The sequence below is a fragment of the Conger conger genome, chromosome 2 (assembly GCF_963514075.1).
Source record: "Conger conger chromosome 2, fConCon1.1, whole genome shotgun sequence".
Taxonomy (NCBI): domain Eukaryota; kingdom Metazoa; phylum Chordata; class Actinopteri; order Anguilliformes; family Congridae; genus Conger; species Conger conger.
The window spans coordinates 37,980,044-38,006,321 of NC_083761.1; the positions used below are offsets into that span (position 1 = coordinate 37,980,044).

Consider the following 26,278-nt stretch of genomic DNA (forward strand, 5'->3'; position numbering starts at 1 on the left):
TTGTCTGAAGAAGACAAACAAAACACATAAGTGTCTTCTTAAATGGCCACTGCACTGGCAAACCCTCAGCAGACAGACTTGAATCTGCTACAGGGATATAGCAACACAAGAGGGACATAAACCGCGATATTAATCGAAGTGCAGTGAACCAAAACTCCACAAGAGCACAAAACAACAAATACTGGCTGGGGGTTGCTCAATTCAAGTAAAATTCACATAAAAATAACCTACATTTTATACTCTGTTACACCCACCCCCACTGAATTTTGGCGACAGTCTGACATATTACACTGGATCTCCAAAACAGGAAAACCAACCTCAAAAGTATCCCATAAGGATGAAGTGGTATGAGAGTAGCGCTAATCTCTCAATCCAGCTACTGGTAGTAGGGTGCCTTCTACAACCCACAAGACCCTCACATACTGTCTAGTACAGGGGTCGGCAACACTGGTCCTGGAGAGCCGCAGGGTGTGCTGGTTTTTGTTTTCGCCTTAATACCAGCAACTGATTCATACCCAAGAAACCAGGTGAGGCGAGTTAACTGTGCAATCCGCTGCTTTAATCAATCAATTAAGTGCTGAGTAACGACAAAAGCCAGCACACCCTGCGGCTCTCCAGGACCAGGGTTGCCGACCCCTGGTCTAGTACAAGCCCAGGAAGATAAATCACAACTTGACACTATAACAAATTATCTGACCAATAAAGATGTAGGCTAAACAAATGGCTTTGGACTCAATTAGTAAAAACTTGGAACATGGACTTGCAAATAGCCTGAACATTGAGCTTTGTGTCATGAACAACGTCTTGCCCCGACATGGTCTGTATTAACCTATTGACTGGTCTGATAAGGCGGCTATATCTAGACCTAGCTTGAGCATGAGCACTGGAACAACAGAGTGTGTGGGTGCACTCTGTCTATCAGTGCATTGTGTGTGTCTTGCACTACCTGACTGTGTCATAGTGTCATGTGAAGAACCTGACTGCTCTACGTGTATGGAATTGTCAGCATGTCAGTGTCAGTCACTGGTCTATAGTCACAGGTCACAGACTGATCTTCCATCTGTTCTTCAGATCCCTCTGAGATGTTCTGAGGCACTGAGGCCATACTGCTTATATCTATAGCATCAGCATGTGAAAGACTAGGTTCGGACAGCCGAGTAATCCATCCACAGGCTCCGGGTCGGTCAAGGGATCTTCATCTCCACGCTTTCTCCCTCACCATCAACACTTGGAGTGGAAGACTGGGTCACAAGCATGGATGAGACAGGGTTGGACACATCACTTGTGTCATCCACAGGGAAGAAATTGACCAGCATCAACAGGTTCCTATGAACCACCTTCTCCTGTCCAGTAACTGTGTCACGGATCCTGTATGTATGTGTCCCAGCGTTCAGGTCTACCACAGTGTAGACTGTTGACTCCCACCTATCGGCAACTTTCCTTTTTCCTCTCTCTTTTCTGTTCGCCAAGAGCACCCTGTCACCAACTTCAATACTGGGCCCCTTCACTCTCCTGTTGTAGAGTTGGGCATGCCTGTTCTGTTCTTTCTTGGCATGTTCCTGGGCAATGACCATGGCTTCACTCAGATCCTTAGTGAGAGACTCTACATACTTGTCATAACACGTCACACATGAGTCATTGAAGACAGTTCGGAAGAGGACATCTACAGTCAGACGGGGAACACGGCCGAACATAAGGTAAAAGGGGGCATATCCTGTTGTCTCATGGACTGTGCTGTTGTACATGAATGTCAATGTCTGCAAACGTCGTGGCCAGTCAGCTTTTGCTTCAGGTGTCAACACCCTGATCATCCCACCCAGGGTCCTATTGAAACGCTCGACACTGCCGTTTCCCATTGCATGGTAGGGAGTTGTGTGTGACTTCCTAATCCCTGATACTCTGAGAAGCTCACTGATTAGCTGACTCTCGAAATTTGGCCCTTGATCACTGTGGATCCGTTCTGGGAACCCAAAGACACAGAAATATCTGTCCCAGAGAACCCTCACCACTTGTTTGGCTGACTGATCTTTACAGGGAAACGCCTGAGCCATCCTTGTAAAGTGTTCTGTCACCACTAAGACATCGATGGACTTGTTCCTGTTATCTTCGGCCAACCAAAAGTTGATACAAACCAGCTGCAGCGGTCTGATTGATGTTATACTCTCTAAGGGCGCTCTCCCTTCTGGTTTGACCGTCTTGCTCACTACATCGCTGGCAGTGGCGCACATAATCTCTGACGTCCCTGTCTAGGTTTAGCCAGAAGAACCTCTGTCTGGTTAAGCTGAGGCTCCTGAACTGGCCCTGATGTCCTGCATCATCGTGAATTCCCTTCAGGACCTCGACCTTGAGTGATTCAGACACAACATACTGGAACCACTTTGTCTTGGTGATCTGGTCCCTCGAAACTCTGTACAGCACACCATTGCTCACAGGAAGCTTCTCCCAGTGCTTCAAGTATCTCACTACTATGACAGACTCTTTCACTCTTTCTCTCCGGGAAGGCCTTCGATGTCTCTCCACATAATACAGGACACGCGAAAGGGTTCTGTCTTCCAACTGCTTATCACGGAGGTCATTCTCTGTGTAGGCAGGTAAGGAGTCTTGCCAAGGTGGAACCAACTGAGGTAAATACTGCAAAGCTGCCACAGCGCGGGCCCTCGAACTAGCCTCCCATTCCATGTGCGACTGTATGACAGCAGACACATCTTCCATCTCAATGCACTGATCATGCATGTGACTGGGGCTGCACGTAAACTGAGCACTGACACTCAATGGAGTGTGCGTCTGACGACCACTGGATGACCGGAAGGCATTTTGGACAGAGGCACTTGACACATCCTTGACCTGAGAGAGGAGACTCTTCAAGCAGCCTGTGGCCAACACCGTTCATGACAAATGGCACACGGCTCAGGGCATCGGCCACAATGTTCTGCTGACCTGTTACGTACTTGATGTCAACATCATAGCTCACTAACTTGGCTACCCAGCCCTGTTCACAGCAGTCCAGCTTCGGCTTTGTCATGATGTGAGTCAGCGGGTTGTTGTCAGTCCAGACTGTGAAAGTGTGGCCCTTCAGCCAGTGGCTGAACTTGTCGCAGACTGACCACTTCAAGGCCAGAAACTCCAATCGATGAGCTGGATAGTTCTTTTGAGACTGTGACAAGGACTTGCTGGCGAATGCAATAGGTCTGGCTCTGGTTTCACCTTCCTGAATTTGTGACAGAACTGTGACGCCAATCTGTTGATAGCATGAAGGGACGGGTGAAGTCAGGATCAGCTAAGACTACTGTGTTGACGAGGGATGTCTTCAGCTTCTCAAAGGCCTGTTCCTGCTCCAAGGACTGCCGAGAATCTGGGGACGAAGTGCTGATAATAATTGATCATCCCCAAAAATGACCTTATCCGCTTTTGCGATGGGGTCACACCATCGGGCTCCATAAGGTCAGCACTCGTCATCTTTGCAATGCTCTCAACTTTGCTGGGATCCGTTGACACACCATGCTCATTTATTATGTGGCCGAGGAATCTCACTTACCTCCTGAGGAAGAAACACTTCTTGGGTGCTAACTTCAGGTTATGGCGACGCAGTCTGCCAAACACCATCTCAAGGCGCACCAAAGCAGTCTCCTCATCTGGTGCAAACACCAACAAGTCATCCAAATAGCATAGTAGACTCAAGTAGTTCTGGTCTCCGAAAATACTGGTCATCATGCGCATAAAGCTCCCAGGACTATTGCATAGGCCCTGCGGAAGGCGGTTGTACTCATACAAGCCCATAGGTGTGGTGAATGCTGAGTACTTCCTGTCGTCCTTGTGCAATGGCATGTTATAAAACCCAGAGGTCAAGTCCATCGTGCTGAAGAGACAGTTGCCACCAAGCGCAGCCAGGCAATCCGCCTGGTGTGGAAGAGTCCTCTTATTCAGCCAACGGAAATCTGAACACACACAGAGATCCCCATTTTTTTTCCACCCAAGCACCAGAGGTGATGCATATTCACTGGTAGACTTCCGAATGATTTCCTTCACCTCCATCTCATTCAGCACCTGGCGTAACTTCTGATACTGACCAGGGTGCACTCGCCTGAATGGGAGCCGGAACGGTCTGTTGTCAGAGAGGTGGAATGCGGTGTACGAAGCCCTTCGCTTATCCACAGTCAAGATGGTGGCGTGAGAAGATGTCTTCATATTGCACAACCAGGTCAGCCATCTTCTGTTTGTACCTCTCAGACACATCACAAGACTGGATATCAAGACTATTCAGCCCAACCGACTTGAGCTTCTCGTCAACGGAACGTACATCAGCAGTGGAAGGCATCTCCGCCTGGGTGCAGCTGACCAATGGAACCTCAGACCCGGCAGCATCCATTTCCTCAAGTGCTATACAGGAGAAGACATCAGCTAGCTTTGCGTTACGCCTCACCAACACAGGCGTGTCAGATGTATTGATCAGCTTCAGTGGGACCCACCTGTCCCCCCACAGTGGAGTAATAATCTTTGCCACCAAAACTCCTCTTGGAGCCGAACAGGCTGAAGTGGGCTCTGTCATCACAGTGCTGCCAGGGGATATAGTAGCACTCTTAGGCAGTTTTCCACATACTCATGGCCAGTCTCAAGGCAGACAGCTGAATTACATCTCACAGTGCCAACCTTTTCGGGAATGTCCTGCCCTCTCCAGGGACTCAGACCAGACAGCATGGATAAGAACTGTTCGATTTCTGGATCCCTTGCAGAGCAGGGGTCAGACACAGTCTTCCAGTAGGAATGGCACAGCTTAGATTGACGCAGGATGTGTTTTATGACATTCGTGCCCAGTATCAAATCATCATGCTGTCCCTGAACGATGAGTGTGGGAACCAACATCTTACAGCCATACACTTCCATCTCCACATTGAAAGCAGACTTAGGCTTGACACGACGTCCACCACATCCAACAAGGACCACGTTCACCTTGAACTGGTTACACTCAGTTAACACTCCAGCCTTCCATAGTTTCATCTCTGCCGCCTCACTGATGCTACAAGCCATTGACTCACTGTCTAGCATGCCACGCAGTGTTACTGTACCACCTATACTCACAGGTACGGAGAAAAGACTGTCACTGTTGCCAACTCTGTGTATGTTCTGATATACAACTTCAGAGTCATTACACAAATCTTTCATATATGTGTAGATTGTCTCAGCATTAGATATAACATCAATTTGGGAGTTTATGTCAGGACCCATACTGCCTCCCTCCAAATACAGGTCACCTAGCTTCCCCCAGACTGAAGTTGGGAGGACTTGGTGGCTTGGCAATCAGCTTTGGTATGGCCAGGAGCCAGACAGATGAAACACAGTCCCTCGGACATGCAGTGTGAAATGGTACCATGACCAGAGTCATTACAGACCCGACAAGCTCGCTCTTTGGGACGTCTCACCCCAGGGGCATGTTGATACCTCCCACCTCGCATTGGGGTAGCAGTATTGTGCTGCTGCATTTTCTCCATCATCCCCTGAAACATGTCCACCATACAGCTGAGAAGCCTCTCCTCTGACTGCTGGAGATTTTGAGCTACAGCTGGCACAGAGGCGGGGCATGAAGCATGGCAGACCTCACCCTGAAGTGGGACATGGACAGGAGAGGAGCAAGGAGGGTGGCACACTTGGGGCTGTGTTTGAGGAGAGGGAAGGAAAGAACTTGGGGTGTGGCACTGCTCCAGCACTGGTAAGCAGACTGGTGATGAGTTGGGCTGCTCAGAGGGGGTAGCAGTGGTGTGGCTCTTCAACTGCACAGCACCAGTGACTCGACCGCTAGCTCCCAACTCCCTCTGATAATCGTCAATCCTCACCTGAACACCTGATCTTGTGAGGTCCATTCATGGATTGGCTTACATTTCAGGGTGCAGGACAACTCTGGGTCGGGGCAGTGTTTCGCAAACATTAGCGCCACTTCATCACTCATGTTCCCTGACTGTTTGCCCTGTCTGGAAAGGCCCTCAAGCAAGGTCTGCTGCTTTGTTAAATCTAATCCAGTAGTCAACTGGGTTTTCTCTGAGCTTGGGCAGAGTAGTATAGAAGTCTGCTAGCGGGAGACATGAGGACGCATCACTGAAGTAATGAAGGAGGATCTCGTAAATCAACTCAGGGTTCTGATTGACATCAAGCACTGGATCACTACGTATGCTGATTCTCACAACGTCTCTAGCTTTGCCCCTCAATTGACTCATAATTTCCTCTGCTTGTTCATGCACAGGTATTCCCTGCTTTCTGAGATGAGTCTTAGTCATGTCAATCCACTCCCGGACTGAATACTTCTCAGAACTGTCACCTCTGAATGTCCGGGGTTCTCTGTCAGACTTGACATGGACTGTTACTTGTGGAACCTCATGTCTGGTAGCTTCACTGTGTGTATTTTGAGGATCACTACTCATGCTTACTACACCAGCTGACATCAGCTTTTCAACTATGGACTCACCAATCTGGGCACCTAATTGTCCTATCAGATCTGCAAGGTGGTGGGTAGCATCAGCATCACTACCGGGTGTGGAAGTGTGAGGACCCTCCCCAATCAACTGCCCAACAGGAGTACAACCTGGGCCCCCACCTGACCCTGTACCCCTAACGCTGTCAGCCATGGACTGGGAACGCCCCACCCTCCTACCGTCAAGCCCTCTGGCGACATCATCACTGCCAGTATTACTACCAAACCAAACACCTCTTCCCTTTGGCAGAGCTGGACTGGCAAAAGTATTAAACATTCTGTCATCAACTGCTCTCTCAGCCATTTTATGTACTTGCGTTGTGTGAAATTCGATGAAAATAACACAATAGAATGTCAAATGAACGTAGTGTGGAGAAAGAAAAAAAAAAGAAAAAAAATAGATATATATATATATATATATGTCAACAAAAATAAAAATGATTCTCAGTCTTATCACTATACACTCAAGCACTATGCTAATAGACTAATAGACTAGTTACGGATCTGACCACAACTTGATCTTCTACTCTTAGACTGGACAGCCACACAGCAACAGACTGAGCTGATCTTGAAGATCCCAAGGGTCACGGCACTAGTGTAACAGGTGTCAGTCAGTCAGAAACAGGAGATTCAGGAACTGCCTTTTTGACCATTTATTGTCTGAAGAAGACAAACAAAACACATAAGTGTCTTCTTAAATGGTCACTGCACTGGCAAACACTCAGCAGAGAGACTTGAATCTGCTACAGGGATATGGCAACACAAGAGGGACATAAAGCGTGATATTAATCAAAGTGCAGTGAACCAAAACTCCACAAGAGGGCTCCAAAACAACAAATACTGGCTGGGGGTTGCTCAATTCAAGTAAAATTCACATAAAAATAACCTACATTTTATACTCTGTTACACATGCAATGTTTTGGTTTTGGAAGTATCGGGCCGTCAACTGTATATTTTGAAACCCGAATTTAAGGACAATAAACACAGGCAGAGGGTGAGTCAACATGTTAGTGAGCCTTTTTCAATGATAGGAAGGGATTTACAATGGTCTTGTAACACAAAAATCTTACCTATTGTACTTTTAATAATAACTGAATGTCACTCAATCCACAGTTTTCCAAATATATTTTTTATTGTAAAAGAGGTGGAAAGAAGTGTATAGTTCCTTAGACATGTTTATTCAAAAAAAGAATCAAACTTCTTATTGCTCTTTCACACATGCAAATATTATCTGCAAATGAAGCAAGTATACATTTGTCCTTGTTACAGTCAGCTTTAGGAAGATATTTCTACATTGTGTTGCTCATTTGCAATAACAGTCCCCATTTCTCTTCCCTTTCAGTTACTGACCCCTCTTCCATTTCTCTCTCTCTACTCTCCTATTTTCTGGCCATTGGGGGCACTATCACTATGGGAGTGGCCTTTTTTGGATGCCTGGGTGCATTGAAGGAGGTTAGATGCATGTTGGGAATGGTGAGTTAATTGATTTGTTTGTTTGTTTATTTCTTTGTTGATCAGGGAGATCTCACTGAGACTAGTAGGGTTGGGAAATGAGAACCGGTTCCAAATTAGAACCGGATTCAAAATTCCGAGAACCGGGTAGCTGACAAGATAAAATAAATTCCAATTTCAGTTCTGCTTATCGGTTCCATTTTCACTCATGCATGTTTCAAATAAACAGCCTCGATTTGGCCTTTTATAAATCCCAACACAACTTTGAATTGTCCATATGTGTACGAGCCCAACACACCATCTAGTTCACTCCAACAATTTCCCATACATGGTTAAAGAAACGCTCTTCATTAATATTGATAAGCATAGAACTGTCATTGATAATACCTATGTCTGTGAATGGCAATGTCAGAGCGCAAAGCTAAGAAGAGAAATTTAGAAAGATAATTGGGAAATTGATGCACAAAAGCTCACACTTATCCCTGGTTATGGGTATGCACTTTGTTGTACGTCGCTCTGGATAAGAGCGTCTGCCAAATGCCAATAATGTAATGTAATGTAATGAGTGTGTGAGTGAATGGTGTGTGTGCCCTGCGATGGACTGGCGACCTGTCCAGGGTGTATTCCTGCCTTTCGCCCAATGTATGCTGAGATAGGCTCCAGCCCCCCTGCGACCCTGTTCAGGATAAACGGGTTAGGATAATGAATGAATGAATGAGATTCTAAACTAGCAATCAATCTGTGGTCATGTCAGGGGGTTAAGAATGCAAACACCGCAGGGAATTGAATTCTACAGTACCATAGTTATCAAAGAATTTCTCTGTTTTCTATAGCTGTTGGTTCACTTATGGCTTATTGTATGATGTTTTTCATCCGTGTTTATTTGTTAACACACTACCGGATAACTGAACGTAGCTTTCCACTATGCGGTATCTACATAAAAATAAATAAAGCAATAAATTATCATTCGGCTATTTATCCATTGGATATTGAAAGGGAAAATGTCCTGCTTTCAGTGAAAAATTGACGATGTTAATCTCACAACCATTTGTGAGATGATTTGTCACATCCAAATACAAAATTTCCATAAATGTACGGCAATTTTATATTTTTATAAATCCCAATTCATGCTTAGAAAGTGGCCTACGCACATTTCAAGCCCTTTTTTCTGCGTATGCAAAGGTTATAAATGAGGCCCCATGAACAGATTTGCCTATGTATCTATAGGAAAGTTGCAGTGACTGAATCACATGTACATATTGCGACGTGATAGCAACTGCTTTTACATAATCTGCCGTTATGTTTTTGATGTCTTCAGAAAAAACTGGAAGTGTATAAGAAGGGAAGCTGTAAGAACAACTTCTCAGGCTTGCCAACCAGAATTTCATATAAGAAATTTAACAAGAGCTTGAAAAATAAAATAAGGAAAGGAAGCAGTCAATAATGGCAGTCAAGATTCAAAATACAGTTTCTGCTCTCTCCTTGATGTTCCGCTTAACCCTGTAAGAAATTAATGGCCTGAAATGTCCCAATTGATGTTGTGCTAGAGCATTTACTAGACTTAACTCTACATTTCTCCACACAGTATTTCTTCCTGCTCACAATCCTGCTTTCAGCTCAGATTGTTGGAGGAGTTCTGTTCTTCACACAAAAGGCTGCGGTAAGGCATTAGTTTGCTGGGATCACCACACTTTATGTCATTGCGAATGCCGCAGTGTCATTTTAAGTGTGTTAAGTTTTATGTTTGACTCATGAATAGGGGCTACTGGGTGGCTCATCCTCTTATGACACTGTTATAGTGCATGGCTGGGGTCTAGTGTCATTTATGGATGGGCAAGTTTCACTCAGTCAGCCAGGAAAACATTTTCTTCTCACTCACTAGCAACCCCAGTGGTTGATCAGGCATGTATTGTATTCAAATATGAAATGTGAAATGTATTCATATGTCAAATGTATTGCAGAGATTGAAGCATTGAGAACTAAAAATATATACTGTATGTACAATTGGGCATTCCAGGTGAGGAAGAAAGTTTTTTTAAATATAGACATGAAAACATTAATTTAATTAATTAATTAATTTGTTTATTCACATACATAAAAATCAGTTTTTCATAATCTTCACATTTTCATCCACAGTTTGGAATCCCCAGACACGACTATAGGCCTACTGTCTTTCATTAGTTCTGAAGTACAGCCAGTTGTTGTTTCTTTTCACAGCAGTCCACAAGCTGAAATGTAGTAGGAGTTCAGAGGATTCACTATTGAGTCAGAAAGGTTAATATCCTGTTGACTGAAGCCATTCTTTCTGGGTTATCCTATACCAATTATACACTTATTACTCTTCAGATTTGACCCAGACTACAGGCCCAATCACATTCTCCTGTACTGAAAATAAAAAATAAAGAACTTGCATTTTTCAAAATAGACCTCAAGACTCCATTGGTTTCTGAATAGTTGTTGAGTCATGAGGAGATCAATGGTGTCTCTGAACTGTTGCTCTCCAAATACTCTTTGTAATTATTTTATTTAGTCCTGGTCATTAGAGAATTAAATTCCTCCTTTGACATTTAAGTTGAAACATCACAGTAGTGTTGGACAAGATGTCATTTGTTTGATAGTTACAAGTTTTGATGACTATCCAAGTATCTTTCTTAACATTATGGTTAGTTTTCATCCACTGCCATATTTTCAATGATGACTGTGGAGCAATAATTTACTTGTTGTTTTATAAAATTCATGTGTATGTCTCTTAATCATGTTATGTACACTGCTCATAAAAATGAAGGGAACACTTCACATCAGATCTTGATGAAGTTTATTCAACGAATTGTTCAAGTAATAACGTTCAAAGGAAACCAAAATCATCAACCCATTGAGGGCTGAATTCAAAATCACACCAAAAATCAAAGTAAAAAATTAAAATCACAACTTTATTTTATTTTATCACGGCACCTCATAATGTGATTCAGTAGTGTGTATGGCCCCCGTGTGCCTGTACGCACTCCCGACAATGTCTGGAGATCTCCTTCCAGACCTGGATCAGGGCATCATTGAGCCCCTGGACAGTCTGTGGCGGTACTTGGTGGCGTCGGATGCACTGATACATAACGTCCCATAGGTGCTCAATTGGATTTAGCTCAGGGGAACGTGAGGGCCAGTCAATGGCATCAATGCCTTCCTCATCCAGGAACTGCCTATACACTCTGGCCACATGAGGCCGGGCATTGTCCTGCACCAGGAGGAACCCAGGGCCCACTGCACCAGCGTAAGGTCTGAAAATTGATCTGCGAACAGGGTACCGTTGGCTATGACATGGAGGCCTCCCCAGACCATCACTGACCTATCGCCAAACCGGTCATGCTGGATGATGCTACAGGCAGCACACCATTCACCACGGTGTCTCCAGACTCTTTCATGACTGTCACATGTGCTCAGTGTGAACCTGCTCTCATCTGTGACGAGAACAGGGTGCCAGTGGCAGACCTGTCAATTATGGTGGTCAATTATGGTGGTCTCCAAGCTGCAAGGTGCTGGGCTGTGAGCACAGGTCCCACTACTAGAGGACGTTGGGCCCTCATGCCACCCTCAGGGAGTCTGTTCCTGACATGCACATCAGTAGATTGCTGGAGGTAATTTTGTAGGGCTCTGGCAGTGCTCCTCCAGTTCCTTCTCGCACAAAGGAGCAGATACCGGTCCTGCTGCTGGGTTGATGCCCTTCTACAGCCCTGTCCAGCTCTCCTTGTGTAACAGCTGGTCTCCTGTTATCTCCTCCTTGCTCTTGAGACTGTACTGGGAGACACAGCAAACCTTCTTGTGACCGCACGTATAGATGTGCCATCCTGGTGGAGCTGGACTACCTGTGCAACCTGATTGGGCTACCAGTAGTGAAAAGGACACAAGCAAAACACAAAACTAGAGAAGAATCAATCAGAAAGGATAAAGAGAGAGCAGTTGTCTATGGCCACCACATGCAAAACCATTACCTTTTGCCAAAACCATGCTCTTGCATCTCAATTGCAGCTGTTGTCACTTTCATTTGCACCAAAGCAGGTGAAATTGATTCACAATCACTTGTGCTTCCTAAATGGACAGATTGATATCACTGAAGTTTAACTGACTTGGTGTTACACTGTGATGATTCAGTGTTCCCTTAATTTTCTTTGAGCAGTGTATTATGCTGCATATTTGTTGCTATACTACTTAAGATACTTGTTGTATAGCATGATATTTGTATTGTCACATGCACTTTATATTGTTTAAGAAATGTACAAAACATTTCAGTTCGGAGTGGCTTGGCTGATTAATGATCAATTCAGATTGATTAGCAGTAGTAATACCATCAGAACTGTCTGTCTCATTTTAGTTTGAGGACAAAGTAAGAGATCATGTGCTTCAAATCATCACATCATTCAGAAAAAATGACTCCAGTCTCAACCATTTTGAGAAGACTCTGGAGTACATACAGATAGAGGTAATGTACATTCCTTTTGTTCTCCACACTTTCCTCTTTGCATCACTTTGTAAAAGATTATTAATAATTTACTCATCCTCAGCTCATCTGACCTTGTTCCAGAACATTTTTAGCAATCTCTATCCTGGGCATTCATCTCTGAGGCTATGCTGGTGTAATCTGCTCATTATTTTAGTCTTTGAGGCATCTACAGAGTTTACACTACATTCATTACTGTGGGCAGCCCTGCTCTGACAAGCGCACAGTCGCATACTCCCTGATGCACTAAAGCCACGCCCTGTACTGCTCACTATTTATGAAACTTGCACACCTAGAAATGCCAATGAGAGACCTCGTCACCAGACCTAGAGCAAGAAAGACTCATTAAGCAGGGTTGACTAATTTCACATAATATGAAGCTCAAAATTAAGCTTTTTTATTAATTTGTTAAACATTTTCTGCTTTGCAGCTAGTTACAGATCACTTGAGTAGCCTAGATGCCTCAGCTCAAGGCAACAGGTGTGACAGTGTGTGTAATGCAGGCTACAAATTAATTGTGTCAGGTTCTGTGTTTTTGTAACTTTACTATTTTTCATATTCATGCCTGGTTTCCGTTTACAGTCATTGTTCATCACACTCGTCTTCCCCTGTGACGTCTGTGTCTTTATGTAGTTCTGAGCCTGAGTCACTACCTGGTCTGTGAGATTCACTATTTGGGTGTTTTCGGAATTTTCCGGTTTCCCACGATTCCTTCTCCGTCTCACTTTACTTTCTTCCCGCTTTCTCTCCATTCATGTTTGTAGATATAACTAATCTACTAATCTTGACTAACAAAGAATTTGTACAGTACTAATTGTATTAACTAACATACTAACATTCACTAGTTTTTGGTTTTTATAGTTTAATCACAAAACTAACATGTTAACATTCTCCCTATTTCTGCACTGCTCTGTCGCTCCACCTCCATCTCTGTTTGCCTGCCTTAATTCTGCAAAGTGTTCGCACCTGTTCTCTAAATATCACTACATCCATTAAGTCTGTGCAATTGTCTACTCCCTAATTGGGAGCTGTTTGTATTACATGTTTGTCTATGTGAATCCAGTTCAGTGTCTTCGTGCCTCCCTTGTTATTGTATGATTGCCCTTTCATGTGTCTCACCTATTTGTTAGACCGCCCTCACGCCCTCTATCATTCCCCCATGTATTTATACCTGTCCTTTTAAGTTTGTCTTTCCTAGTTTGTCTCTCTCTGTTACTGAGTTCTGCCCTTGTATTCCCTACCCTGGTTCTCCTCTTCCCCGTGCTGTCCTCCCTGGATATTCTGTTCTGTTCTGTTACGCTCTGTTTTGGATTCTGGATTTCTGTTTTATGACTCCTGCCTGGCTCTGTGGACTCTGCTTTCTGAATCACGTTTCTGTACCTCTGCCCTGTTTGGACTGACTACCTGTTTTTTTTTACTTTGCATGATCATTGGATTATGCTCTGTCTGCCCCATCTGCCTACTTCATTAAACCTGACATATTTCTCATAACCCCTGTGCTTGGTTCCTCAGTAAAAAAAACTATTAAAAAAACTGTATATTTATATTTATTGCAGGTAGGCTACTTATTAGTCTTATTCGTATTATGGATGTAACTCCTCCTCCAGTTGATAAAACTAAATGGACCAAACTTGCCAATCAAATGTCCACACACCTATTTGGTTGCTTCCTCTTATGCGATACAATTTATACTTTATATATCATCATGTTTTTTAAAAACAGCCCCCTGACTTAACATCGGTGGAACGCTGAGTTTACAGCAGAAATTTTATTATTATTATTTTTTAAAAGATATTTTTTCGGCCTTTTTCAGCTTTATTGGACAGTATAGTATAGAGCAGGGGTGTCAAACTGAATCCCCAGGGGGCCGCAGTGTCTGCGGGTTTTTGTGGTTTCCTTTCAATCAGCTGCCAATTAAGGCCAATTAAGGCCTTGAGAACAAGGCGTGTGGATACTTTAACCAATCAATGACTTGAATGAACCCAGAACACCCCAAAAACCAGCAGACACTACAGCCCTCCAGGACTGGAGTTTGACACCTGTGGTATAGAGAGACAGGAAGAATGGGAGCGAGAGAGGGAAAGACATGCGACAAATGTCACGGCTTGCAATGAGCATGCGGTCAGTGCTCTACAGGCTGCGCCACCGAGACACCCAATTTACAGCAGAAATTTCAGCAAATGTTTTAAAATCGAAACTGAAATCTCTCATTTATAAGAGTATTCAGACCTTTAATTCGTCTTCAGGTTTCTCCACAGATGTTCTATGGGGTTTAAGTCTGGGCTTTGGCTGGGCCACACAGTCAGAGATGTGTCCCGAAGCCACTCCAGTGTTGTCTTGACTGTATGCTTCGGGTCATTTTCACTGAAAGGTGAACCATCACCCCAGTCTGAGGTTGCATGCTCATGCACTCCAAGAACCTCTTTGTATTTTGCTGCATTCATCGTTCCCTCAATTCTGACCAGTCTCCCTATCCCTGTCTCTGCTGCCACCATCATGCTTCTCTGTAGGGATGGTATAAGCCAGGTGATGATCAGTGCTGGGTGTTTGTTAGACATAGTGCTTGGAGTTCTGCTCAAAGAGTAAAATCTTTTGTCTCATCACACCAGATAATTTTTTTCCCTCATTTTGCAGAGTTTAAGTGGGCTGCCATCTGCCTTTTTCTTGGGTGGCTTCCATCTAGCCACTCTACTATATAGGCCTGATTGATGGAGTGCTGCTGAGATGGTCGTCCTTCTGGAAGGTTCTCCCATCTCTGCAGAGCACTTCCAAAACTCTGTTTGTGATTGTTGGGCTCTTGGCCACCTCCCTGACCAAGGCCCTTCTTGCCCAGTTACTCAGGCCAACACTAAGAGTCCTGGTGGTTCCAAACTTCTTCTATTTCACAATTATTGTGTTTCACTGTGCTCCTGGGAACACACAAAACTCTACTCTTGCACTTATCTATGTGTGACCAGAAGATAAGGAAGTGAAACATCACAAGGCTAAGAGTGACTATGCCACCTCTGGATATAATGGGTAGGGGAACTCAGCTAGGTACAGCATAAGAAGCAACAACTTTTAGTATAAAAATAAAGTTTGTAGTTATCCTTAAATAGTAGCTCAGTTGGATTCGATATAATAATTCAGCACATTGACAAAGCTGCCGGCCCTTGGGGTTACAGGTAGTCTTCCCCACCAAATAAGTAAATTAATAAATAAATAAATCTGAAATAAATACACGGCTTGACGCTATGTCCCAGATGCGCCCCAATACATACTTCGACCAGGTGGCTAGGGTTGGCCCTTCGGGGTTGAGTCACACAGTTCAGAGTAGAACACAGCACACTAATCATCATAAAAAGATGTTATGCACAGCACAAACCGTTGTCACTACACACTGTTTAAAGAAATACACAATTGACAGCAGACACTGAACAGCACAAAAAGCTATTCTGAGATATTAAGGGCGGAGTTAATAGCCCAAGGGCCAATCTATAAGCCAGAATGGTCACAGTTCTCAAGGGTCCAAAGCCTGGGCACAACAGGGGGTTGCACATAAAAAGCCAATAAACCAGATAAGAAAACTATGGTGGCTCAACCAATTTGAGAATGTGGATATTTGTGTGATCCAGTAATACGCAGCTCACTACATTTGGCTCACCACAATTTTATCACAAAGGTCTACAGAGTTCCTTGGCTTGTTATACTGACATGCAGTGTGTGCCTTTTTAACGATGTCCAATCAATTTGGCACAGGTGGATTCTAGTCAAGGTCTAAATACCTCTCAAGGATAATTAAAGCAAACTTTATTACCATAGCTACCTCGATGACACACGCTCATCTTGGGAGACAGAATTTTCACAAGCTAGCTAACTTAGAATATCAACTATTCATAGCTCGGGTAAGGACACTGGAGTGGCTATGGGACATAAGGCAAGTGGTTATCCTCGGTTATCCTCGCATACGAGGAGAACATTCTCAACCGTTTCAAAATGACATTACATTAATGGCATTTGGCAGACGCTCTTATCCAGAGCAACGAACAACAAATTGCAAAGTGCATACCCATAACCATGGATAAGTACGCTGAAAGACCCTAGAGGGAAGTACGATTTCAACTGCTACCTGCACAACAAAGATAAGGACCTGGGCCTATTTCATTAATTCATTCATTCATTATCCTAACCCGCTTATCCTGAACAGGGTCGCAGGGGGGCTGGAGCCTATCCCAGCATACATTGGTCAAAAGGCAAGAATACACCCTGGACAGGTCACCAGTCCATCGCAGGGCACACACACCATTCACTCACACCTATGGGCAATTTAGACTCTCCAGTCAGCCTAACATGCATGTCTTTGGACTGTGGGAGGAAACTGGAGGAAACCCACGCAAACACGGGGAGAACATGCAAACTCCACACAGAGAGGCCCCGGCCGACAGGGATTCGAACCCAGGGCCTCCTTGCTGTGAGGCAGCAGTGCTACCCACTGCACCATCCGTGCAGCCACCCGGGCCTATTTGATCATCAGGATGTTTTTTTTTAATCGGAGTACCGCAACACGCTAATGTATGAACAAACCGCTTACCTAGCCAAACAACACTAGCAAAGGTATCATCCTAATACACAAGTAAATATCACAGGTAAATACAACAATTAAGGTTTACAGGGAGGTAGGGAGGGACAGGGAGAGGTGCAGCTTGAAGAGGTGCATCTTCAGTATGCACTTGAAGATGGCAAGAGATTCTGCTGTTCTGACCTCCACGGGGAGTTTGTTCCACCACCGTGGAGCCAGAACAGACAGTAGTCCTGAGTGGGAGGTGGAAGTGCGGAGAGGGGGAGGCGCCAGGCAGCCTGTGGTGGCCGAATGAAGAGGTCTGGCAGGTGTCTAGGGTCGAATGATTTTTGAACTGATGAACTGCTTGGAAAGATAGCACCAATGTTTTGAATTTGATGCAAGCCAGGCAGCCAGTGGAGGAAAGTAAGCAGGAAGGTGAGGGGTGAGGATGTAGGACAATACAATTTAAACGCTTACTTCTCCAAAACTAAAGAACGGACATAATAGAAAGTGTGACCAATCACCATGTTAATACATTTGCAAAAAACATTTTTCACTGGTTTTCACTTTTTCATTATGGATTATTGAATGTAGCTTGATGCCACTATATATTTCAGAAACGATGGCTTTATATTTTTATATTACATGTTATTTAACTGATGCTTTTATCCAAAGCTAATTACAGTTGATTAAGTAGAAGACAATGCCCATTGGAGCAATGTGGAGTTAAGGGCCTTGCTCAACAGCTGTGTAAATTGTATTGTGGCTACACCAGGGATTGAACCACTGACCTTGCGGGTCCCAGTCTTTCACCATAACCACTTTTTTTTGTATTAATTTCAGTAAAGATAGCCAAGCTAAACGCCCCAGGCTACAGTGTTCATGTTCACCCTGCCTGTATGCTAGTTGAATGTCAGGGTCAGGGAAGACTAAAACCTGGGAGATTATTACTATTGTTGTTATCTCTGTTTTGAGTTCCATGTACTATGGAACAGATGGAAAAATGGTTTGACATTAAACTGGTTTGGTTTGGCAAAGCTATACAATTATAGGAGAGATGTTGTCTGGAAGGGTGACAGCAATATATTTTCACTTTCCTGTGCCAGTCCCCAAGAGGCTGAGGACAGAAAGCACCTGAACATGTTCTGGAATTGGACAGGAACGGCACATGGATCTTCTGGCTCCAGTGTGTTGCGTAAACAGAAGGATGTGTCTGGGCAATCAGAGCCAGTTTTATATGGTCTATGGTCGGACCCAACTTGTGGGCCTCACAAGAAATCAGCCATAGAGACAAAGGTCTAAGCTATGACTACTTATATTAAGTAAGCTACCCCTATTTATAGCAAACTTTGTTTTTACGTGTTTTATGGAATTTACTGTATATTCAACTCCACTTAAGCATTAATTAATAAGGTTTAACAGAATGAAACGTTGTAATATTGAATCCCACTGCATTTTTATATTATATAAATAATTTGATTATTCCATTGGCTTATTCAAATAATTTTGCCACTCTAAGTCAAAATAAAATATGAATGAATCGAATAATCTTACTAAAAACTGAAATCCGAAAACTGATAAATCCCCATTTTTTGGTGAAAATGCATTTCTGAAGGATAAACAGTCAATTTCGTTCGACTCACGTTTGACAAATAAGCCCCAGTGCATTCAATTTCAGTTTAATCTGTTCAAATAGACCTGTGAATCCGCATTAGGCGATGTTGTTCACATTCTGTCACATCCCGTACTCCTGTCTCTTTTTTCCATTTGTACCTTTGTTCCTGTGTTTTTTGTCCCTGTTCACTTTCCATAGCACATTTCTCACCTGTGTTGTGTTATCTGTAACCAATCACTCACACCTGTTTATCATTGTGAATAATTTTCCAATAGGAAAGCAGTGGATTTTTTTATGACTAATGACAAAATGATAGAAAATGAACGCTCAAAAATAGCTATAACGGTAATTTTTTCAGTCTTTGTCCGCCCAGATGACGACTCTCACCAGGCTGGTTAAAGACTTTGCCACGCAAGCTGCTAGCCCACCAGCTATTGCTGCTCTGATCATGCCTTGATGTCATGCTGAGCCACGCCTACCCCCTTTTCTCCCAGTCTGCCTTAGTGTTCAGGCTTCAGTCAACTTCGTTTCTAACCAAACATTACAATGTCATTATGCTATTGACTAGACTCTGGGGCTCCTGAATGCGATGATGAATGTGATGATTTTCTGTCATTCTCGGCTGAGACAAAGAAAGTCTTTGACTGGTCATCTGTGGGTCACTCCACAACTCGCCAACTCTACGTACCATTTCTGACGTCTAAATTTAATTCAGCACCTTGGCAGCATCTGTGGGCGGGAAGAAGGAACCCCTGTACGGCCATGTTTTTGCATATCAAAACAAATAAAGGACTGACCACTTGCAAGCTTCCTCTGACACTAGATGATCTGATATACCTGGCTATCCGTGTGGACTCCTGACTGAGTGAGCGACAAACCGAAAGATGTTTACAGAGGAGAGCTGCCTGCTTCGCCCCTCGTCCTGTGAAACAATCTATAGTCGCTCCTTTGCCCCCGGAACCGATACAAGTGGACCGCACTGTCTACATGGGAGCAACCGTTGCTTATTTCTAAGCTGCTGTGCCTCCACTGCACTGGAACCGAGAATTTTCTCGCTAACTGTCCAGTTTCATCCTGCACGCTCTCATTTCCTGGAAGGGAACTCAACAGCAGGTTCAGGTTTTTATTTACTCTGGGGCCAACGCACATTTCATATGCTCTACAGCTTCAGCCACTTGAAACTGCTCTTTGAACCAACGTGCTCAGTGGTACCCCCTGCCCGAGGTCAACTGCGTCACATGGGAATCTCGGTCTCATGAGAAGGCGGCTTTATACTTTTTAAGTCCCCTCAAGTTCCTGTGGTGTTGGGCAGACCCTGGCTTCTATGTCACAATCCTCAGATTGACTGGATAAAAAGTACTATCACTGGGTGGGGCCCACCTGTCACGTTTCATGTGTGCATTCCACTCCTGGCCCCATAGCTCCTGTATTCCCCGCTGATGAGATGCCCATCGACCTGACCAACATGTCAGTGTTTAGTGAATCTTGAGCCTGCTCCCTACCACTTCACCTTTCCTACAACTGCTCTATTGACCTGCTCCCGGGTACCACACCCCCCAGAGGTTGACTCCCTCTCAGCACCCGGATCCACCTCCATGGAGAAATACATTGGCGAGTCCCTGGCCGCCGGTCTCATCCGCTCTTCTTCATCGCCCACCAGAGTGGGGTTTTTCTTCATAGAAATTCTGCATAGACTATTGTGTACTTAACAAAATCACTGTTAAGAATCATTACCCCCTTCCATTCATTTCCTCTGCTTTCTCCACTCTTCAAAAGAGCCAGTTTACCAATCTTTGAAATGTTTACCACCTGGTCAAAATCAGAAAAGGGGACAGCTTTTAACATGCCCAGTAGCCACTACTGGTACCTTGTTATGCCTTTTGGGCTAATCAATGCCAAGGCCATATTTCAGACTATGGCCACTTACATCCTATGGGACACTCCCGATTCCTGTCTGTTTACCTCGTGAAGGCAGAGAAGGGCAAATTTCATCGGACTACTGTTCAGTTCCTGGGTTTTGTGGGTTCTAGATGTCAGATCAAGATGGATCCTGAAAAGACCAAACTGGTGGACTGGCGTAAACCAACCAATCGCAAGGAGTTGAAGTGGTTCCTCGGTTCCCTCATTTCTTCCTGAGGTTCGTGGATACAGCCCTGTCGCCACCCCACTCATGGCTCTCGCCTCTAGCAAGGTCACATTTTGCTGGAACCAGGAGGCTGAGGCTGCATTCCAAGAATTGAAGAAGTGCTTTACCTCTGCTCCTGTCCTTACTCTGCCTGAGCCCGAAAAGCAGTTTATTGTGGAGGCAGACACTTCTGACACTGGTGTCAGGACCGTTCTTTCCCAAACGGCACCAGACAACAAAGTACATCTATGTGCATTCTTCTCTTGTCGCCTTAGACCTACAGAGAGAAATTACAGCATTGGCGACTGGGGGCGGTTCTGAGCATTTCCCTTTGTATTACCTTTTTTGACCCTGTTCACTTTCCATAGCCCATTACTCACCTGTGTCGCTTTATCTGTAACTAATCACTCACACCTGTTTATCGTTGTGAATAATTGTCTGTGTATTTAATCCTGCCTGTTTGTTCAGTTCTTCTGCAGATTGTTATGTGTCCTGACCATACTCATAAACTACCATTTTTATGCCTGCCTGTTTCGTGTTCTGAAACGGGTTCTGTATCCCGACTTCTCTTTGTGGATTTGCCCTTTCAATCGTTTTGCCTGTGTTTGGTACTATTGTTTGTGGATACACGTGTATGATCCTCTGCCTGCCTCTTTGACTAAGAACTTTGATTATCTACATTGACTCTGTTCGCTAGTATTCGATCATTACTTTTATCGACCCTGAGCTGTTCAATAAAAACACCTTCTTAGCCAAGAAGTGGGCTGTGATTGGTTCCTCTGTCCCCATGCTTGACAAAAACTCAAGCTTTCCTACCAGAGCACTGCTGAATACTGGCTGCAGGCACTTCAGCCCTTAACACTGTGAGGGTTTATTCACCAGCTTGTTTGTTTGGTAGCTAGTTGGTTAGCTAGCTTGCACATCTCTGAGTTGTCCTGCGCTATCATGGCTGTACCTTTTGTCTTTTTAGTGAGTACTCTCATGATTCAGGGCTAATTGCAAGTTAGTTATTGTATAAAGGGTTAGGGAACATTCTAGGATTGCCACCTCTTAGTAAAATCATTTTACAAAACAACCATTCATTGGATTTCCCAGCTAATGCTGCTTGAAAAACAAGACATGCACACAATAATAATAATAAGAAGAAGAAAATAATGCGATACAACATTTCCAAGAGAGTGTCGGTACAAATGAATAAAGTCAATTTCCGTTTTAGAAGAAAATATGTTGTTTTTTGAAAGCAGTTGACAATAATTTCACTTCTTACCTACATTTTAATAGCACGGACAATGTGAAAAAATAATCTTATTAAAAGTGTCAAAGTGTCTTTAGGTGTACAGTTTGTTCAGTTGGAGCTGTCTTAATACAGTTTTTTCTGGTCTTGACCATTCCAACACAATCAAATATCTGGACATATTTCTCTCTTAAGCGGCACTAGGGCCACTGAATTCTGATGCTGCTTTCCAACCAAAATAATAACTTTGCTAAAAAAAAGCAAAAGCAAAGATGCTTTCAAAAATAATGAAATTAACAGTTTTAAATATCGAAAAATGTACTATAAAGAGCAGTGAATAATTAAAAACTAAATGTGACCACCCTTCACCTTTAAAATTGCATAAATTATCTTTGGTACAGCATGTTTTTCTTTTCTTTTGTGCTTTCCCTTTCCAAGTGTGATCGTCCAATTTCAATCTTTTCTGAACATGCTGCACGTTTTGTTTTTATGTTCACCTTGGCATTTTGCAGTATGATTCTTCTCTTGCAGCAAGGTTCCGTGCTACATTTCCTTTACCTCATTGTTTCATGATTTGCAGCACATTTTCCTTAGGGTTTTTATGCTTTACTGTTTTTGAAGTGCAATCATTCTTGTGGGTCACTGTAGGCATCAGATCATGAAAAATAACTGACATTTATTTTACCAGTGTATTCCATCTTTTGATTAATTGTTTCAACAAACATAATCTCTCTCCATCTTTCCTTCTCTGTCATTCCCTTTCCCTTGCTTTCATGTGGTCACTCAGGTAAACTGCTGTGGATGGAATGGACCAACGGACTGGAGTGATGATCTGGTGCCTTGCAGTTGTTATGAGCCAAGCAACAGCACAGTTTTTGACCAGTTAAACCAAGAGATAAGTCATACTGGTTCTCAAATGGCTTGCCTCTGCCAGTCCCTGTCCTTCCCAGAAAACTACACCTGCAACATTTATAAGCAAGTGAGTCCTTATAGTACTATAAATGACAAAGCTATAAATCATAATTTCCATGCTGGATTGTGATATATTGTTCAAAACATAAATATTATTTATCTGTGGATTTTACCATTGTTCCAAACATAAGTGCTGCCTCTCTTTCTTAGGGCTGCAAAGAAGGTATTAAGGTGTGGCTTGAAGAAAACATGGTAATCATACTGGGTGTTATGTTTGCTGTGGTGCTAGTTGAGGTGAGTGAGAAACACAATTGAGGTAATTGAGGTAAAGTTCATCCTGTTGAGACACTGTTTCAATATGTGGATGTACACTGGATGAATGCATTGTATCCAGCCTGTTAAATCAGACAAGATGGCATAGAATAGAAGCCGCGGTGGCACAACAGGCTAAAATCCAGCGGACTTGCGGTTGCAGTTCGTTGCAGTTGCACACCGAGGACCGGGGTTTGCCAAAAGCCAAGTTTGGCTGGCCTCGGAATCACGGTCACGAGCATGAGACGCAGTGGACTTGTGGCTTGAAGAAGGCGTGTTGTTCTCAGATCGCCAGATCCCTTCGGGCTGCCAAGGGACAGGCTGTGGGTGGTGCATCCCCCAGCTAACACTAATTGGATTAGATAGGGTACAATTGGCTACGAAATTGGGAGAAAAGGGAAAATCTCAAAAAAATTAATATAAAAAAAGATGGCATAGAATTCATGTAACAGGGTCATCTTGGCTAGTTCACAAATCTTTAACTTGTTACATTGGTGCCTGTTGACCAAGACCTGGGCTGTAAATAAAAATGGTTGCTGCAGTTTCAAATGGAGGGGGTGGTGAAAGGGGTTTGTGTAGCAGGATTAGCTTGGCTAGTTCTCTAGTAAAAGTGTTGTTCCTGTTTTCTGTCTGTTATCATTGTTTATTATCGTTATTCTTGTAATTTATTATTTTTCATATTCATGTCTGGTATTCTGTTTATATTCATTAGACTTTGCACTCGTCTTCCCCTGTGATGTCTGAGTCTGAATGTTTACGAGCCCAGTCACTGCCAGTCTGCGTGCTCCACTATTCGGGTGTTTATGGTAGTTCCGGGGTTCAACCTTCCTTCCAATCTTGCATTCCTTACTTCCTGCTTTCTCTCCAGTTCATGTTTGTACATAGCACTAATATACTAATATACTAATCCCAACTAACATTCACTAGTTTTGGGTATTTGTAATTTAAATCACTTAACTGACTTACTAACGCATCTCCAGTTTCAATTCTGTTCTGTAACTCCGCCTCCCTATTCTACTCCCTAGTTCAGAGCCGTTTGTATTACATGTATGTCTTTGTGAATCCAGTCCGTTTTTTTTTCCCTCTCGTTATTGTGCTATTTCCCTTTCATGTGTCTCACCTGATGTTTATTTGTTGCCAACCATTTGTTAGACCGCCCTCACTCCCATGCCCCATCTAGTTTGTCTCATTCCCCTGTGCATTTATACCTGTCCTTTTCAGTTGCACCTTGCTAGTTTGTCTTGTCCTGTTTCTTAGTCCTGAGCCCTTGAATTCCTTCCCCCAGCTCTAGCCCCCTTGTTTCATGAGCCCTTGTTCCCTAGCCCTTGTTCCTGAGTCCTTGCCCTTGTGGCATTCAGCCTTGTTTATCTGGATTTCCTGGTTGGCCCCTGCCTGCTTCCCTGGACTCTTCTTTGGTTTTTGTGGATATCTGTACATCTGCCTTGTTCGACTGACCCCCTGGGTTTTTTTTTTTACTCCGCTCTGTCCTGCTTTTGCAATTAAACCTGCCATTTTTCTGCACCCCTGTCTGCTTTTGGTTCCCTCGGCATAACAAAAAGCACAGTGAAGTACAGCAACAACGCTCCCTGATGACATAAGCCTCAAATTCAAAATAATGTTGTTGGACTTGGTTAGGGGCAATCACCTTTAGCTGACTGGAAACACATTTGTGTTGTATGAATCTTTGGATTCAAATCCCACCTTGGCAAATGTCTAACTTGTTACATTAGCTCCTCCATTTGCACAAATAATGTGGGATTTTCGGATGTCAGTTTTTCCGTGGGAGCTGAACGAACGGTTGTAAAGCGTGCTTTGTGCGTTAATTATTCCATTAATTTATATTTGATTTTGATTTTGAGTGGCAAAATTATTTTAATAAGCCAATTAAATATTATGATTATTCATATCATATAAAAACGCAACAGGATTCAACATTAAAAAGGGTGATGTTTCATTGCTGATTAATTAATGTTTAATTGAATGTAATATAAATTCCATAAAACATGTAAAAAGTTTGCTGTAAATAGGCCGTAGCCTACAAATGTAAAGGTTTGCTATAAATAGGGCGTCCCCTGCTTAGACCATTGTTTATATGTCTCTTAACATTACATGTAAATGTATTGCTTTAGCCTATTCGAAGATTTGGGGCTTGGCGTAGCCTACTTCGGAAAGAACGCATATTCAACGACTGAGCCAATTTCTCGCTCACAGAAAGAAACAATGAACAATAATGGCGAGTTCAAGTTGAAACATCATGGTATAGAAGTGGCGTGGCATGGCATGCACTTCATTTGTTAATGAGTTTTGTTGACGTGAACTGTTTTTCCCAGTCGGAAGGTGGTAATTGGGTCATTCCGATATGACGTGAACACAGCATTAAACTCTCTTTAGATTAATCTTCAATTAAAGTCTTGTAGACTGGCACAGGACAGTGAAAATATATCGCTCCTTGATAATTCCAGACAGTAATTCTCCAATCACTTTATGTCAAACTTTATGTTTTATGTCAAACCATTTTTGGTTTACTTGTTCCACAGTATGTGGAACTCAAGACAGAGATGACAAAAACAGCAATATCTCTGAAGTGTAGGTCCTATGTGGCACATATGTAGTTTATGTAGCCTATATAAACAAAAATAGGCTATAAGCATGCACACCTTACACACCTCTATTGTAGAAAATGTTTTGATCCCAGTGGATCTTCATCAGGTTTGGCACATCTATATTTTCATGTTCGCAAAGAGAAGTTACAAAGTAGCTGTAGTGCACACAGATTAGATCATGTGGAGGCTAATACAGTATTTTTTCACTTTAAATTGCCTGAAATTGATTTCCGTGGTCCTTATATTTTTATATTATATTTTTTTAATGAACACAAATGAGAGAGCTGTGTGCTGTACTGTGTGTGTGGGTGGGTGTGTGTGTGTATGCAAGGCTCAAGCTGAGGTAGGCTAACAGTTTTGTGTTGCCTACTGCCAAATCTCTCTGGAGAACAGCCTGCTTGTGAAATTAACGGTGCTGCTGACAAATGATAACTGTCGGAAACTGTTAAGCAGTCATCGTCTTTCTTCTGTAAACACTCAGAGGCTAAAGGGTGGAATGGGCAGTCAATATCTCCCAATCTAAGTTACGATACTAA

The 26,278-nt window shown here is 43.3% G+C and overlaps 1 protein-coding gene across 1 annotated transcript in view; it reads left to right on the plus strand.

Moving 5' to 3' along the window:
• cd37 (CD37 molecule) overlaps positions 1-26,278 on the plus strand; it is a 72,708-nt gene that overhangs the window by 40,091 nt on the left and 6,339 nt on the right. The window contains exons 4-8 of the mRNA XM_061232126.1: positions 7,803-7,933; positions 9,498-9,572; positions 12,276-12,383; positions 22,703-22,894; positions 23,038-23,121. Coding sequence (XP_061088110.1) covers positions 7,803-7,933; positions 9,498-9,572; positions 12,276-12,383; positions 22,703-22,894; positions 23,038-23,121 — 590 coding nt within the window. The remainder of the gene's footprint in view (positions 1-7,802; positions 7,934-9,497; positions 9,573-12,275; positions 12,384-22,702; positions 22,895-23,037; positions 23,122-26,278) is intronic.